The sequence below is a fragment of the Sminthopsis crassicaudata genome, chromosome 4 (assembly GCF_048593235.1).
Source record: "Sminthopsis crassicaudata isolate SCR6 chromosome 4, ASM4859323v1, whole genome shotgun sequence".
NCBI lineage: Eukaryota > Metazoa > Chordata > Mammalia > Dasyuromorphia > Dasyuridae > Sminthopsis > Sminthopsis crassicaudata.
Window position 1 is genome coordinate 386,745,020 of NC_133620.1, and position 18,899 is coordinate 386,763,918.

The 18,899-nt window shown below is 34.3% G+C and overlaps 1 protein-coding gene across 9 annotated transcripts in view; it reads left to right on the forward strand.

The window, feature by feature from the left end:
- Positions 1-18,899, forward strand: part of TBCE (tubulin folding cofactor E) — an 81,038-nt gene that overhangs the window by 50,464 nt on the left and 11,675 nt on the right. For all 9 annotated transcript variants that reach the window (XM_074262452.1, XM_074262454.1, XM_074262455.1 and 6 more), the window contains 3 exons: positions 5,327-5,391; positions 5,473-5,537; positions 6,355-6,507. In XM_074262452.1, the coding sequence (XP_074118553.1) occupies positions 5,327-5,391; positions 5,473-5,537; positions 6,355-6,507 (283 nt within the window). The remainder of the gene's footprint in view (positions 1-5,326; positions 5,392-5,472; positions 5,538-6,354; positions 6,508-18,899) is intronic.

Here is an 18,899-nt window from a genome sequence, read left to right on the forward strand (position 1 = left end):
GGATCAAGTATGCATATGTGTAATGTCTGGACTAGCTCTCTGGAGGACCTCAGGATCAGCCCGAATCCTTGATCTTAGTGGAGGATTGAAGGAAACAGGAGAGCTGATACATGGCTGGTCAAAGATGGAGTGTGGAATCTGGCATCTTCTCTTGTGTCTGTGACTGAGAGCTGTGGCTGAGAGAGATGCAGCTGAGAGAGATCTTCTGTGTCTGAGACTCCCTTAAATACTCAAGTAGGATTACTTCACTACATCACATTGAGCATGTGCAACCACACTGAGCATTCGAAACTGTAGCCATTACATCACCATGTTACCCTAAATATATACCAATCAGATTGATTCACATTAAGTATGTGTTTAGACAACTATTATCTCACACTGAATAGGTACTTAACTATAAACACCATGTTGACCTAGATTCAAGTACACCTTTTCAGAGTTCCAGCCCTCTACACATATAGAGGGATTGACCTTGACAAACAGAAAGGGCACATTTTTAATAAAAAATTTGAAATAGAAAAGGAAAAGATAGTAGGTGATCATGCCAGAAGATTGTGAGAAAAAAGTTTTGGGTAGATGATCCCATTTTTTTTGGTGGAATGAGTCATAGTGCTCAGAGAAAATGGGGCATGGAGTATTGTGGGAAACTTGAAGAGTCTGGATGAAATGAATGATCATGGGGTAGGAAATGATAAAGCAGCAGATCTAAATAGAGGTTATAAAGAATAAAAATATGTAGAATATATATTTATATAAAATATATTTTTCTATAGAATACATATAACATTTTATAAAGAATAGGTTATAAAGAAGGACAGATTTAGGCAGAAATAAAAGGAAGGAGATAAAAGAAAGACAGGCATTTGTAATTAAAGAGAAGAATTCAGGGATCTAAGATCTTGGAGGCAGAGTGGTTCCAAGGAATGAAGTAAACAGTGTGACTGTTGGTGGGTAACTAATATGTAATAAAGATGAAGTTTAATGAAGGCAGTAAACTACCAGATCTGGACTAGGTCAGATCACTAATATGGATATTTAAATCATTCAACTTGAAGACAAAGAATGAAATGAAAAGAACCACCTCTCTTTTTTGTATATATGGTTTACTTTGGATACCACCTCAGTTCCCATGAGGGGAAAAGGGGAATAAGCATTCATATTGTACTTATTCTGTGCTAGGCACTATGCTAAATACTTTTTAGAAATATCTCATGTGGAGATGTGGGAAAATTGGGACACTGATACATTGTTGGTGGAACTGTGAATGGATCCAACCATTCTGGAGAACAGTTTGGAACCAACCATGCTCAAAAAGTTACCAAATTGTGCATACTCTTTGATCCAGCAGTGTTACTACTATATTTCAAAGAAATCTTAAAGGAGAGAAAAAGACCCACATATGCAAAAAATGTTTGTGACAACCCTTCTTGTAGTGGCAAGAAACTAGAAAGTGAGACCATCAATTGGAGAATGGCTGAATAAATTATGGTCTATGAATGTTACGGAATATTATTGTTGTGCAAAAAATGACCAGCAGGATGATTCCAGAGAGACCCGGAGAGACTTACATGAACTGCTGCTAAATGAAATGAGCAGTACCAGGAGATTATTATATATGGCAATAAGAAGATTATACAATGATTAATTCTGATGGACATGGCTGTCTTCAACATTGAGATGATTCAAATCAGTTCTACTTGTGCAGTGATGAAGAGAGTCATCTACACCCCGAGAGGGGACCATAGGAACAGAGTGTGGAACACAACATGGCATTCTCACTCTCTGTTGTTATTTGCTTTCATTTTGCTTTCTTTCTCAGTTTTCCTTTTTCTTTCTTCTTGATCTGATTTCTCTTGTGCAGCAAGATAACTGTAAAAATATGTATACATATGTTGGATTTAACATGTATTTTAACATATTTAACATATATTGGACTACATGCTAACTAGGGGAGGGGATGGGGGGAAGAAGGGGAAAATTTGGAACAAAAGGTTATGCAAGGATCAATGTTGGAAAAATTATCCATGCATATGCTTTGTAAATAATTTTTTTTATTTAAGGTTTTATAATTATTTTGTTTGTTACAGTTTGTATAAAAGGTTAAAATCATGCAAATATTATATTCTACAAAATTTTTATTGAATATTTGCCTCAGTATAAGTTACTTTTTTATTAATTTTATAATTATAATTTTTTGACATTACATATGCATGGGTAATTTTTTTTACAGCATTATCCCTTGTACTCACTTCTTTTCTGAATTTTCCCCTCCCTCTATCCCTTCCCCTAGATGACAGGCAATCCCATACATGTTACATGTGTTACAGTATATCCTAGATACAATATATGTGTGTAAAACCGAGTTTCTTGTTGCATGGTAAGAATTGGATTCAGAAGATAAAATAACGTGGGTAGAAAGACAATAGTGCAAACAGTTTACACTCAATTCCCAGTGTTCCTTCTCTGGGTGTATCTGATTCTGTCAATCATTGATCAACTGGAACTGAATTAGATCTTCTCTATGTTGAAGATATCCACTTCAATCAGAATACATCTTCATACAGTATTGTTGTTGAAGTGTATTATAAAGTCCTGGTTCTGCTCATTTCACTCAGCATCAATCCATGTAAGTCTCTCCAAGCCTCTTTGTTAAATAAAAATCTTTAACAATAATAATAATAATAATAATAATAATAATAATAAAAGAAATATCTCATGTAATCCTTACAGCAACTCTGTAGGTTATATTATCCCATTTTACAGTTGAGGAAATAGGGGAAAATAGGGGATAAGCGACTTACCCAGACTTGCAGCTATTTAATATCTAAGGCTAGGTTTGAACTGAGGTCTTCCTGACTGCAGGTCCAGTGTTCTATCTGCTGAACCATCAGCTCATGGCATGATTGCCCATGTATTCAGTTATCATCTCTAGGTAGATGATTTCCAGATCAACATGACTTTTCCTAATATTTCTTTTATGCTCCAGACTCCTCAAAATAAATGTCCCATAAGTACTTCATATTCTGTTCAAAACAGAATGCATTATCTTTTCTCCTTCCTGGGAACTCCCTTCTTACTATCAAGGACACCACCATCCCTATAGTCACCCAAGCTCATAAGCCTCAGTGCCATTCTCAACTTCTTGTTCACTCTCTCCACATATCAGTTGCTAGATTTTGTCATTTTTTTACCTTCACATCTCTTGTATCTTTTCCCTTCTCTTTATTCATACAATTATCAGTGTAGTTCAGACCTTTATCATTTTCACCTAAACTATTACAATGGTCTTTCCTGCTTTGTTTCCCTTTTAGTATCTTCCACTCAATTGCCAGAGTAATTTTCACAAAGCTTCAATTATCCTACTCTATTCAACAAATCCAGTGACTCCTATTTCCTCCAAGAATCAAAAATGAAATCCTCTTTTTGGCATTCAAGGCTCTCTACAAAGTGATTCCTTTCTACTTTTCCAGTCTTATCACACTTCATTCTTCTTTATGGACTCTATGGAATAGCAGTATTAGCATACTTCCCTACCTTTCCCATAAAACTTCATCTTCCATTCATTTGCTCTGGTTGCTTTTCCTTACCTCTTCCTCTTGGCTTCTTTGGCTTCTTTCAAGATTCAGCTTAAATGCCACCTTCTCTAGGAGGCCATTTTCACCACCCTTTTCCCTATCTTGGGTCTTCCCAGGTAAAGTTACCTTTCTTCTACTCTAATTTGAATTGTATCTTTGGGCAGCTAGGTGGCACAGCTGGTAAGGTCTGGGCGTGGAGTTAGGTACACTCCCCTTTAGCCTCAGTTCCTTATCTATAAAATGAACTAGAGAAGAAAATGGCAAACCATTCTAGTATTTTTGCCAAGAAAACCACCAAATATAGTGTCTGGGTAATTAATCATTGTGTTAATCATGCTAACAAGAGTTAATAAAAGAGGAAAGGACATTTTCTAATGCCAAAGACCCCTCATGAAACCCACTCAACATGTATATGCTCTTGGAAAAGTATGCCTGAGAGTAACAGTCAATTCTGATTGGTTAGCAATTAATGAAAAAAAAAATGAACATTATAATGAGAGGAGGATATCATTATAATGTTATCAGATTTTGTTTTCTTATCCACTTGGTTACTTTTTTTCATCAGATTGTTTAATCCATTTATGTTTAAAACTATGAATTAAGTTTATATTTTCCTCTGTCTCTAGCTTTTTTCTCAAGTTATATTTAGTTATTTTAAAGTGACTCTGTTCCACTGGATCTCTTCCTCTCACCTTAATTCCCTCCTCATGTTTGTTAGTCATTTCCCTTTAGGATTTTGCTATTGGTTACTTTTTTTCTCCTGCTTTTATCTAGTTATATGATTATTTCTCCTTTTTTTCCCTCAGTCAAATAGCTTCCTTCTTCCTCTCCTTCTTTTTAACTAGTCCTGTTCATTAGTTTTTTTTATTTCTTTTTTTTCAAAAAGGATTCCTCTCACTTTCTCTCCTGACTACTATTAACTACTCTCATTCTCTGATTCATGACCCCATTGATTATATGGCCCTTCTCTTTTCTCTGTGTATGTCAGATAATCAAGCTTCCAACGTATGGATTCTAGGTTTAAAATAAAATAAAATGTCTCCAAAATTGTACACAGCAACAAGATTATACAATGATCAATTCTGATAGACATGGCTCTTTTCAACAATGAGGTGATTCAGGCCAATTCCAATGGATTTGTGATGGATTCATCTACATTCAGAGAGAGGACTGTGGGGATTGAATGTGGTTTACAACATAGTATTTTCATCTTTTTTATTGGTGTTTTGCTTGCATTGTGTTTTCTTTCTCATTTTTTCCTTTATGATCTGATTTTCTTGTGCAGCATAAATGTGGAAACATATATAGAACTGCACATGTTTAACATATATATTGCTGATTAGGGGAAGGGCATGGGGAAGAAAGGGAGAAAAAATTTGGAATACAAGGTTTTGCAGGGGTGAATGTTGAAAACTATCTATGCTTATATTTTTGAAATACAAAGCTAAAAAAATTAAAATAAAATGTTTCCAAAAAGAAAAAAAAATTGTATCCCTTTTGAGTGAAAGCAGTAAGTTTTATTTATTGTTTTTTTTTTTCTCTCTACCTTTCCCTATCACCCCTTCCCCCTAGACCCTTATATATTAATAAGCATCAGATAAAGTTTGTGGAATTTAGGATAGAGATTATATCTTTTCTGTTCTGTACAGAACTTAGACAATGTGGTTATTTTGCATTTTAGAGTGATTAAAAATACTTTTATTTTGTTCTATTGTTCTGTTAACCAGATTCATATTCCTCAATTACAGGTTAGAACAGCTAATCCTTTCTGACAATAGAATTTCTGCTCTACATTTTCCAGATGTTGGATTAGGTACACTACCACAATAATCCTTTCATCATATTTTAGCCATTGATCTACTTCTTCATGATTAACTTTATTCTCCGTTTTTAGGGTGCAAAACCTCAATGTTTCCTTCCTTGCAATACCTAGTGATAAATGGCAATCAGATATCACAAGTGAGTATGTTGCTTTGTGTGTCTATTTATATAGTATCCTGATTGATTTTTTTTTTTTTTTTTATCCCCAGGTGTCTTGTGTGAATATGTAAAGATACCACTTTAGTAATAGTAATAAATAGTCCCACAAAACAAAATCATTTGTTTTCCTAGGACTTCTTTATAATAAAAACTAAGTATAATCAATCAACTGATCAACAGTCAGTTTTCCTACTGTGTATCAGGCTCTATGCAAGACACTGGGAATACAGATACAAAAATAAAGACAGCCCCTATCCTCAGGGACATTCTATTGAGAGGAACAATATGTAGCAAGATATTGTTAAAGATAAAATATAGACAAGATAAACAAAAAGTCATTTCCTGGTAGATGAGGAGTACTAGGACTTGGAGGGCTTCAGGGATGATCAGGAAAAGCCTTTTTTTAGGAAATGGCATTTAAACTGAGTTTTGAATGGAACTAAAGTAAGAATACAATCCCAGGCATGAGGACCAACCTGGTAGTTGAAAGCACAGCCAATAAACCAATTTAGCTGGAAGGTAGAATGTGTAAAAGGGAATAATATGAAATAATCCTAGATGGAAATAGAGTTAGATCAGAAGAGATCAATTCATTGCTGAATCAATATCCATTTAGATAATTTGTAAATGTGTAATGTCTATTAATATATAAAAATAGATGTGAGAGATTTGGAGAGTAGTGTTTTAGATGCAACAAAAATGAATGTTGTGAGAATGTAATTGATATCATTTGGTGTAAATTTACAAATCAATATGAAATCTAGCTAATTTCATTTTTTTTCTGTTTTAATTCCAGTGGTCATCTATCAATGAATTAGATAAATTACAGAGTCTACAATCCTTGTCTTGTACACAGAATCCCCTGACTGGAGGTAGTAAAGAACCTCAGACAATTCGTCAACTAATTATTGCCAAAATTGGTCAGTTGAAAATACTTAATAAGTGTGAGGTGAGTATTTTATTTCAACTAGGTATGCTAAAGATTTGCTATTTTTGAAATAGATGAATTAGATTTATTTTTTTAGGTTTTGGAAAGAGACTAGGAAAATAATGTTTTAAGTAGGATGTAAGCTTACAGAGGTCAGGACCCATTTTGTTTTTATCTTTGTAACTTTAGGTAATAGAACAGTGCAAGTCAATAGTAACCTGTGGTTTTCTTGGTAAGAATACTGGTGTGGTTTGCTATTTCCTTCTCCAAAGGATTAAGACAAATAGGTTAGTAACTTGTCCAAGGTCACGGAGCTAGTGAGTATGAGGCTGGATCTGAACTCAGGTCTTCTGACTCCAGGTCCAGGGCTGTCTTCTTCCATTTTATATATAAGCATACACTTAATTAATATCATGGTTGTGGAATTGTACAAATGAAAAAATTATGTCTAAGTTTAGTGACAAAGATGAGATGGAATACTTGCTTTCTGCTGACAAAATGACCCTCTAGGATTTAAACTGTCTTGACTGTTCTTTATAGCTGTCATGGGAAATATGATTTATTATTATGTATTAGGATTATAAATCATAAATTTCACTTCAAAAAGTTTTGGTTGATAATGGTAGGAGTTGTGGGGAAAGACAAAAACAATGGATCCTTTTCTTTCCAGAGAGAGTATCTAGAAGAAAAAAACCAAAGCAGCTTATTTGTATTTTAAATACTTGGTCTACTCTCCCCTCTAAGAGTTGTACATGTAATAAAGTATCATTATTTCTCCTGGAAATGTGCCTTTTTGAATGTGATTCTTATGAAATTATCTTTGAGCTATACAGACATTTAGAGGTTCTCTGCCTGTTTTTTCTGCCTAACCACACTTATTTAAAATCTTGTCTTTTTTTTTTTAAACATTGAATCAGTTTAGTTCAACAAATACCCTACTCGAGGCATTTTGCTAAAAAGCCCTGAGATTATAAAGACAAGAATGAAGTGGCCCCTTCACTGTAGGATTTAACATTCTACTGATAGTAATATGATATCTACAAAAGATATTTTGAAGAGCTAGAGAGTGCTAATATCCATATTGTAGAAAAAAATAGAGAACAGACATTAATTGTAATATAGGAAGAATAGCAGTAAAGAAATGCAGAGGAAACAAAATCTAATAAAATAACATATTAAAATCAATGGCATCAGTCTATATACAATTGCACAAAATACAGAGTATAGGCAAATGAAGTAAAAATCCTGCTATAAAGAGTCTGAATTGCTTTCACTATCAGTTTCTCACCTGGCCCCAGTAATAATTATATCCTTCCAAAGGAGAGACCATTAAAGAGATTTGCTATTCAGGACCCAATTTTTACCATCTAGGAGGAAAGATCTGGTTTGTAAGGAGGAAGTCATGGGAATATTGCGGTAGGGCATTTGCTGTATCTTAGAATTTGTGGTAGAGTAGAGGAGCGCGGAATGTGATATAACATATACTCTAGATTTCACAAGAGCAGATTTCAAATGATAAGAAGCATTTTATGGATGAAAATTCTATACGGGAAGACAGTGAAGAGGAAAGGGAAGGATGAAATTCTGAATCCATAGAGAATTCCAGTTTGAAAGAAAAAGGGGTGGGGGCTGGGGGAAGCTGAGCTTATGGATATAGGCTGGGCCTGGATATTCAAAAGGGTACTTTTGACCAGGATTTGTGAATCAAGGTCAGCCATGGGGGTTGGGCAGTCAGAGAGGAATCTTAAAGGGACCTCAACCCCTGTCAAGTGGAATGGTCTGCTTACATAAACTGAGAAATGTTTGTACCAATAAAATATATTGGTTCATTTAAAAAATTGAGATCAGAGAATGATAGGACCATTGCTACTCATGATGGATGGCACAGTGTTATATGATCATAGAGCTGTTTAACCTTAGTTTTGCCTGTTTTCTGTACCAAGGAGTGATCCTTAAACTGAAAATGACATTTAATAAGGAGTTGATATGTAACAAGTAGGGAGAAAGTAAGATCACATAACTTGATAACTTGAAGTCTTCATGCTGAGGTGAACTTTTTTTTTAAATTAATTTTTATAATTATAACATTTTTGACAGTACATATGAATAGGTAATTTTTTTTTTTTTTTACAACATTATCCTTTGTACTCCCTTCTGTTCCGAATTTTTCCCCTCCTTCCCTCCACCCCCCTCCCCTAGATGGCAGGCATTCCCATACATATTAAATATCTTATAGTATATCCTAGGTACCATATATATGTGCAGAACCGAATTTTGTTGTTGTTGTTGTTGCAAAGGAAGAATTGGATTTGGAAGATAGAAATAACCTGGGGAGAAAAAAAATGCTAACAGTTTACACTCATTTCCCAGTGTTCCTTTTCTAGATGTAGCTGATTCTGTCCATCATTGATCAATTGGAATTGGATTAGCTCTTCTCTATGTTGAAGATATCCATTTCCATCAGAATACATGCTCATACAGTATCATTGTTGAAGTGTATAATGATCTCCTGGTCCTGCTCATTTCACTCAGCATCAGTTGATGTAAGTTTCTCCAAGCCTCTCTGTATTTCTCCTGTTGGTCATTTCTTACAGAACAATAATATTTCATAATATTCATATACCATAATTTACCCAACCATTCTCCAGTTGATGGGCATCCATTCATTTTCCAGTTTCTAGCCACTACAAAAAGGGCTGCCACAAACATTTTGGCACATACAGGTCCCATTCCCTTCTTTAGTATTTCTTTGGGATATAAGCCCAGTAGTAGCACTGCTGGATGAAAAGGTATGCACATTTTGATTACTTTTGGGGCATAATTCCAGATTGCTCTCCAGAATGGTTGGATTCTTTCACAACTCCACCAACAATGCATCAGTGTCCCAGTTTTCCCACAGCCCTTCCAACATTCATCATTATTTGTTCCTGTCATCTTAGCCAATCTGACAGGTGTGTAGTGGTATCTCAGAGTTGTCTTAATTTGCATTTCTCTGATCAATAGTGATTTGGAACACTCTTTCATATGAGTGGAAATAGTTTTAACTTCATCATCTGAAAATTGTCTGTTCATATCCTTTGACTATTTATCAAGTGGAGAATGGCTTGATTTCTTATAAATTAGAGTCAATTCTCTGTATATTTTGGAGATGAGGCCTTTATCAGAACCTTTACCTGTAAAAATGTTTTCCCAATTTGTTACTTCCCTTCTAATATTGTTTGCATTAGTTTTGTTTGTGCAGAAACTTTTTAATTTGGTGTAATCAAAATTTTCTACTTTGTGATCAATAATGGTCTCTAGTTTTCCTTTGGACACAAATTCCTTCCTCCTCCACAAGTCTGAGAGATAGACTATCCTATGTTCCTCTAATTTATTTATGATTTCGTTCTTTATGCCTAAATCTTGGACCCATTTTTATCTTATCTTAGTATGTGGTGTTAAATGTGGGTCCATGCCTTGTTTCTGCCATTGAGATGAACTTTATGAAGAAAACCAGCAAATATATATGATTGCTGGGAAATTGTTAGTAACATTTAAAAGATTATGGAAAATAGCAGAAATACCACAAGATTAATTCCCATTTTTAAAATAGGGGCTAGGGAAAAGAATAGTCAGAAGAATTTAAACTAAAGAACTAGACTTCAATTCCTGACAAAATTTTAGAACACATTATTAAAGAGGCAGTTTGTAAGCATTTACCAAATAAAATAGTGATCACAGAGCTTACCTTGATGGATGTTCATTAAGAACGGGTCATGCCAGAATAATTTCATTTCATTTTTTAAATAGAGTAACTAGATTGATAGAGTAGAAGAATGTAAAAGATATAGATAATCTAGAGTCTAGCACAAAGCATTTGACATTTCGCATCTTATTCTTATGTAAGAGATGGAGATATGTGTGGTAGATGACAGCATATTTAGATGGATTTGGAACTGTTTCATTGACTATATCCATGTAGAAGTCATTAATGACTTTATGTTAACTTGAGGCTCCCAGTGGAATGCCCTTTGCTTATTCTTATGATGTTTAATATTTAAATAGCAAGGTGGATTGAAACTATTTCCACTAATATGAAAGAGTGTTCCAAATCACTATTGATCAGAGAAATGCAAGTTAAGACAACTCTGAGATACCACTACACACCTGTCAGATTGGCTAAGATGACAGGAACAAATAATGATGAATGTTGGAGGGGATGTGGGAAAACTGGGACACTGATGCATTGTTGGTGGAGTTGTGAACGAATCTAACCATTCTAGAGAGCAATCTGGAATTATGCCCCAAAAGTTATCAAACTGTGCATACCTTTTGATCCAGCAGTGGTACTACTGGGCTTATATCCCAAAGAAATACTAAAGAAGGGAATGGGATCTGTATGTGCCAAAATGTTTGTGGCAGCCCTTTTTGTAGTGGCTAGAAACTGGAAAATGAATGGATTTTCATCAACTGGAGAATGATTGGGTAAATTAAGGTATATGAATGTTATGGAGTATTATTGTTCTGTAAGAAATGACCAACAGGTTGAATACAGAGAGGCTTGGAGATACTTACATCAACTGATGCTGAGTGAAATGAGCAGAACTACGAGATCATTATACACTTCAACAATGATATTGTATGAGGATGTATTCTGATGGAAGTGGATATCTTCAACATAGAGAAGAGCTAATCCAATTCCAATTGATCAATGATGGACAGAATCAGCTACATCTAGAAAAGGAACACTGGGAAATGAGTGTAAACTGTTAGCATTTTTTTTCTCCCCAGGTTATTTCTATCTTCCAAATCCATTTCTTCCTTTGCAACAACAATAACAACAACAACAACAAAATTTGGTTCTGCACATATATATGGTACCTAGGATATACTATAAGATATTTAATATGTATGAGAATGCCTGCCATCTAGGGGAGGGGGGTGGAGGGAAGGAGGGGAAAATTCATAACAGAAGGGATTACAAGGTATAATGTTGTAAAAAATTACCTATGCATATGTACTATCAAAAATGTTATAATTATAAAATTAATAAAAAATAAAATAAAATTAAAAAAAAAAAAAAAAAAAGATAAATAGCAAGGTGGCATAGTGGATAGAGTGTTGGACCTGTAGTTAAGAGGACTCCTCTCTGTGATTTCAAATCTGACTTCAGACATGTACTAGTGGTGTGACCTTGGCCAAGTCACTTAACCCTGTTTACTTCAGTTTCCTCATCTGTAAAATGAGGTGGAGGGAAGAAAATGGTAAACCACTCCAATATTTTTGTCTAGAAAATCCTCAGTGGGTCATGAAGAGTATGACCTAATTGAAAAATAACTGAACAACAATTGAATTTTTTTCAGTGGTTTGGATAAATGTTTAGGATTCTTACAAGGTGCTAAGTCACTGGAATTGATAGAGACAATAATTATCTAATTTAGCATGGTTCAGTAGGATGGATCTGATCCTACAAGGAGATGTTATGGGCCAGAACTTGAAACAAGATACTAAGTGGAATTGAGGAGACAGTAATTTAATCCTACTACAAATAATGGTTTCCTAATGATATAATGATTGGTATGTACTCAGTGTACAGCATATAAGCAAGAAGCTCTCAGGTCCAGACACACGAGTCCACTAGAAGCTCTCGGAGGTGGAGACAGATTCATTTCATCTTCCACCTTTGTTGTGGCTAGAGACTAAGCATAAACCGTTGGAAGTTGGGGAGATTCAGAAGCTAGAGCTCAAGCTCTCAGAACCAAGACTACAGAAGGCCTCTAAGAAAAACTAACTGGGCTACAGGAAAGGAGACAAGACTTGGAAAGAGACCATAAAGAATTTGGACTTTAATTAATCCCTGGCTGCACTTGTGATTGCTAAACTGAAAACTAAGGCTGCCTCCAGAAGCCCCCCAAGAAACCTGCTCCCAGAGAAAATTAAATTTTAAAGAAGAATATTACAGATAAAAAGCAATAGAAGGCATGCTTAATCAGATTTGTAGATGAGATAAAACTGCTTTCAGCCCAATCCCTACAATGAGTCTTTAGACGAGTAGGTAATCTTTGTGGGAGAATTATCTCCACCAGCTGATGACAAGCCAGCTTAGCAGCTGAAGAAGGGTTCTCAAGGAGAGACAGGCGGCATCAAGTGCTTGGTAAGTTACACTACTTCAAACAGGCCCTGATGGAGACTGCTTAGAACCTTGAGTCCAAGAGCTCTAGGAACAGGCCTCCTTTCCACCTTAGAACCTCAGCCCTGTGTCCAGCCTAGCCCCTGCTAACAGATAATCAACCTTTGTAGAGATTTAATGGCAACTGCTTCTGCTGAGCCTTTGTTTCCTGAGCAGCCATACCTACTAAAGATGCAGAAAAGAGAAAGGGTCATGAACAGATTTCTTGATGTTGTGAGATGGTTCATTATCAGAAATGGATGTGATTTTATCAGTGGACATAAATTAAAGAAAATGTTTTACCAGCTGCTCTACCATGGCACCCTAAGGATCATGGGGACTTTCTATCTGACTTGTATTTGATACCTTTTATATATGTTGTCTCTTATTAGAGTATGAGCTCGGAGATGATAGGAAGAGAGAGGTGTTAAAGGGATGCCAAGGTAGCAGAGAGAAGCCAGGAAGTTACCTGAACTCTCCCCAGTTTCCTTTGTAAGTATTAAAACAGAATCCAAATCTCAAAATAGATTCTGGAACAGCAAAACCCACAAAGACAGCGAAACAATTATCCAGGTTAAGGTAACTTAGAAGGACTTCAGGAAAGGTCTGTCTCATTTGGGTAAAAGAGATGTGCAGACAGTGTCTTAAGCAAACCAGCAGGAGGCCTTTAGCCACAGCACAAACCAGCAACCGAAGCCCCTTGGTCCTGGCTCATCAGGCCTCTGGGGCCTCTAGTGCAGAAGACAAATTGAAGCCCTAGAACCTTGACACAATAGGCTGGGCCACCCTAGCACAGTGGGCAAACCACCAGTCCCAGAGGCCCTAGTGCAGAAAGCCAGTGACCAGGCCTCTGGCCCTCAGTGCCAAAAGCTTGGGACAGTGCTCTCTATGTTCTAGGAGCAGAGCTCAACTTTAAAAGTCAAAAAAATAGGCTAAAAAATAAGTAAGAAAAGGAAAAAAACTACTAACTATGGTGACAAAAAAGATCGAAACAAACTCAATTAAAAGAGAACAATACTGTCAAAATGCCTACATATGAAGCCACAAAGAGAAATATAAATTTGTTTCAAATCCAAAAGAAAAACTCTTGGAAGAGCTCATTTTAAAAAGCAAGTAAGTGAGGTAGAAGAAAAATTGGGAAAACAAATGAAAGTTATGCAGGAGAATCATGAAAAAAAGAGTAAGCAGCTTGGAAAAAGGAAGCACGAAAATTGACTGAAGAAAATAACTCCTTAAAAAAATAGAATTGGCCAATTGGAAAAAAAAAATCCACTGAGAAAAACAACTTTAAAAGTAGAATTGGCTAAATTGAAAAGGAGGTATAAAAGCTAACTGAAGAAAATAATTCCTTAAAAATTAGAATTGGGTATGTGGAAACTTATGACTCCATAAGACATTGAAAAAGAATCAAACTAAATTAAAAGAATGAAAAAATAGATGAAACTATGAAATAGATCCAGGAGAGAATTTCAGAATTATTGAACTATCTGAAACTCATGATCAAAAAAAGAGCCTACACATCATCTTTTAAGCATTTATCAAGGAAAACTGCTGGAATATTCTAGAATCAGAGGATAAATTAGAAATTAAAAGAATTCACCACATACCACTTGAAAGAGAGTCCAAAATGGAAACTCCCAGGCATGTTATAGCCAGAGCTCCTAGGTTAAAGAGAACATATTGCAAACAGTCAGAAAGGAACGATTCAAATATCATGGTGCCATAAGTCAGAATAACACCTCCAGAGAAAGAACTGATAAAAGTCTAAATGCAAATCAAAGCAAACCTTTCTTAAAAGCATACTTTTTTCTTTTTGGGAGAGTGGGGGGTGGGAGTCTGTATTTTCTTTACAACATGACTAATATGGAAATATGTTTTGCTTGACTGCACATTTACAACACCAAATTACTTGCCTTTCTCAATGAGGGGAAAGGAGAAAAAGAGAGAATTTATAACGCAAAATTTTTTTAAATGAAGGTTAAAAATTGTTTTTATGTGTGATTTTTTTGTGGGGGAAATAAGATATTAAATAAACATATATTTAAGGTGAAACATATTTTTAAAAGATAAAATAACAAAAATGGATGATTATATAATATGAAAAGTATTTGCATAAACAAAATCATTATGCTAGAATAAGAAAAGAAACACTTAGTTGGCAAAAAAAAAATAAAAAAATCCTAGCATCAAATATTTGTGATAAACAATTGAGATCATTAGGCTTGTGATGGAGAAAGCCATCTGCATCCAGAAAAAGGACTATCGGGACCGAATGTGGATCATAATATAGTATTTTCACATTTGTTGTTATTGTTGTTTGCTATTTTTTTCCTCTTTTTGATCTGATTTTTCTTGTATAGCCTGATAAATGTGGAAACATGTATAGAAAAATTGCACATATTTAACATATATTTGCTGTCTAGGGAAAGGGGTTGGGGGAGGGAGAAAAATTGGAGCACAAAGTTTTGTAAAGGTGAATGATGCTGAAAACTACCTTTGCATATATTTTGTTTTATATATATAAAAATGCATACATATATATCTAAATAAAATTATTTATTAAAGCTTTTTATTTACAAAACATATGCATGGGTAATTTTTCAAAATGACCCTTGCAAAACCATCTGCCCCCCAGAGGGCAGGTATATAATACATGTTAAATATATTAAAATATATGTTAAATCCAATATATGTATACATAGTTATGCAGTTATTTTGCTGCACAAGAAAAATTGGATCAAGAAAAAACAAAAAAACAGAGAAAGGAAACAAAATGCAAGCAAACAACAGAAAGAGTGAAAATGCTATGTTGTGGTCCACACTCACTTGCCACGGTTTTCTTTCTGGGTGTAGATGGCTTTCTTCATCACTGAACATTTGGAACTGGTTTGAATCATCTCATTGTTGAAGAGAGCCACATCCATCAGAATTAATTGTCATATATTCTTGTTGTTTCCTTGTATAATGATCTGGTTATGTTCATTTCACTTAGCATCAGTTCATGTAAGTCTCTCCAGGTCTCTCTGAAATCAACTTGCTGGTCATTTCTTACAGAACAATAATATTCCATAACATTCATATACCATAACTTATTTAGCCATTCTCCAACTGATGGGCATCCACTCAGTTTCCAGTTTCATGCTACTATAAGAAAGGCTGCCACAAACATTTTTGCACATGTGGATCCCTTTCCCTCCTTTAAGATCTCTTTGGGATATAATCCCAGTAAAAACATTGCTGGGTTAAAGTATGCATAGTTTGATAATTTTTTAAGCATAGTTTCAAATTGCTCTCCAGAATAGTTGGATCCTTTCACAGTTTCACCAACAATGTATCAGTGTCCCAGTTTTCCCACATTCCCTCTAACATTCATTATTTTTTCCTGCCGTCTTAGCCAATCTGACATGTGTGTAGTGGTATCTCAGAGTTGTCTTAATTTGCATTTTTCTGATCAATAGTGATTTGGGTCACTATTTCATATGACTACAAATAGTTTCAATTTCTTCACTGAAAATTGTCTTTTCATATCCTTTGATCATTTATCAATTGGAGAATGGCTTGATTTCTTATAAATTAGAGTCAATTCTCTGTATGTTTTGGAGATGAGGCCTTTGTCAGATCCTTTGGATGAAAAAATGTTTTCCCAGTTATTGCTTCCCTTCTAAATTTCTCTGCATTAGTTTTATTTGAACTTTTTAACTTAATATAATCAAAATTATCTATTTTGTGATCAGTAATGATCTCTAGTTCTTCTTGGTCACAAATTCCTTCGTCCTCCACAAATCTGAGAGGTAAACTATTTTATGTTCTTCTAATTTGTTTGTGATATCACTCTTTATGTCTATATCATGAATCCATTTCAACCATATCTTGTTGTACGGTGTTAGTTGTGGGTCAATGCCTAGTTTCTGCCATATTAGTTTCCAATTTTATCTGCAGTTTTTGTCAAATAGTGAATTCTTATTCCAAAAAATGGGATCTTTGGGTTTGTCAAGCATTATTTTACTATAGTCATTGATTATTTTGTCTTGTAAACCTAACCTATTCCACTCATCAACTAATCTATCTCTTAGTCAGTACCAAATGGTTTTTGATAACCGCTGCTTTATAGTTTTAGATTTGATACAGCTAGGCCATCTTCATTTACTTTTCTTTTCATTTAATTCCCTTGAAATTTTTGACCTTTTGTTCTTCCAGATGAATTTTGTTATCATTTTTCTTTGTCATTAAAATAGTTTCTAGGCAGTTTGATTGGTATAGCACTAAATAAATAGGTTAGTTTAGGTAGTATTGTCATCTTTATTATATTTGCTTGGCCTATCCAAGAGCACTTGATATTTTTCCAATTGTTTAAATCTGACTTTATTTGTGTGGAAAGTGTTTTGTAGTTTTGCTCATATAATTTCTGACTTTCCCTTGGTAGATAGATTCCCAAATATTTTATACTATAGTTATTTTAAATGGAATTTCTCTTTGTATCTCTTGCTATTGGATTTTGTTGGAGATGTATAAAAATACTGAGGATTTATGTGGGTTTATTTTGTATCCTGCAATTTTGCTGAAATTGTGAATTATTTCTAATAGTTTTTATTTGATTCTCTAGGGTTCTCTTAAGTATACCATCATATCATATGTATAGAGTAATCATTTAGTCTCCTTATTATCCACTCTTAATTCCTTTAATCTCTTTTTCTTCTCTTATTGCCAAAGCTAACATTTCTAATATAATATTAAATAATAATGGTGACAATGGGCAACCTTGTTTCACCCCTGATCTTATTGGTAATGGTGCCAGTTTATCCCCATTATATATGATGCTTGCTCATGGTTTTAAATAGGTGCTACTGACTATTTTAAAGAAAAGTCCATTTATTCCTACACTTTCTAGTGTTTTTAATAGGAATGATTTTTGGATTTTATCAAATGCTTTTTCTGCATTTATTGAGATATTCATATGTTTTCTGTTAATTTGGTTATTGATATAGTTAATTGTGCTAATAGTTTTCCTAATATTGAACCAGCTCTGCATTCCTGGTATAAGTCCTACTTGTTCATGGTGTATTATTCTGGGGATAATTTTCTGTAATCTCTTTGCTAATATTTTATTTTAAATTTTCCTTTGCATATATTTTGAAAACAAAAAGCTATTTTTGAAAAAAAAAAAAGATAAACATTTGACATCCAAGATGAATAAGGGATTAAAATAAATATATATTATGTTCAGTATATTACTTCAGTAGAGAAATATACTGAAAGGATTTGAATAAACTTCAGAGAAAATGCAAATATCCAACAACAATTTGAGAAAATGCTCCAAATTATCAAGAGTAGGAGTAATTATATTAAATAACTCTTAAGTTGCACCTCATACCCCATCAAATTGGCAAAAAAAATGATGAATGGAAAAAGATCAGTAATAGAGGGATTATGGAAAGTCAAGCACACTAGTTCACCACGCATCACTATAGAACTTTGAATTGGTTTAAATATTTCAAAAAATAATTTGGAATTAAATGAGAAAAACACATTAATCTTTGTATACTCTTCAACCAATGATCTCACTATTGTGCATATATTCCAAAGAAGTCAATGAGGTTCTTTATAATACAAAATATTCATGGTAGCACTCTTTATGGAAACAAACAACTAGAAACAAAATAGGTTCCTCCTTATTGGGAATAATTTGTGATAGATGAAAGTAATGGAATATTATTGCATTGTAGGAAGTAAAGAATTCAGGAAAAAATGGGAAGATAATATAAAATGGTATAGAATGAAGTGTTCACAATGACTCTAATGGTGTAAATCATAGCACCAAAAAGGTGGCCAGACTCTGCCAAACACTAATTTACAATCACAGTGAATAAGAAATTTACACCCCTCCTCTCTATAGAGGAAAGGGGAAAGATCACAAAGATGGGATGCAGAAAATAAGTTGAGAAGAAATCACTCTCAGTTGGCTTTGCTTATATATTTTTCTTTGTTACAAAAAGGGTCTTAAAGCTAAATGGGTAGAACAATTGTGAAATAGAAAAAAAGGCAAAATTATAGATTTATTTTTTTTAAAAATACATGAACCATTGTAGTATAGCTGAATTTTCTTCAAGCTTAACAGTTTTATTATATACTAATTGAAAGGTTTGTTTGGGCCAGTGGAAAAAGTTTTAGATATGAAATCAGAGGACCTGGATTTAATTCCCATTTTATTTCCATGCTATCTGTGGAAGTTGCATAATTTTCTCAGGCCTCAGCTTCCTCATTTAAC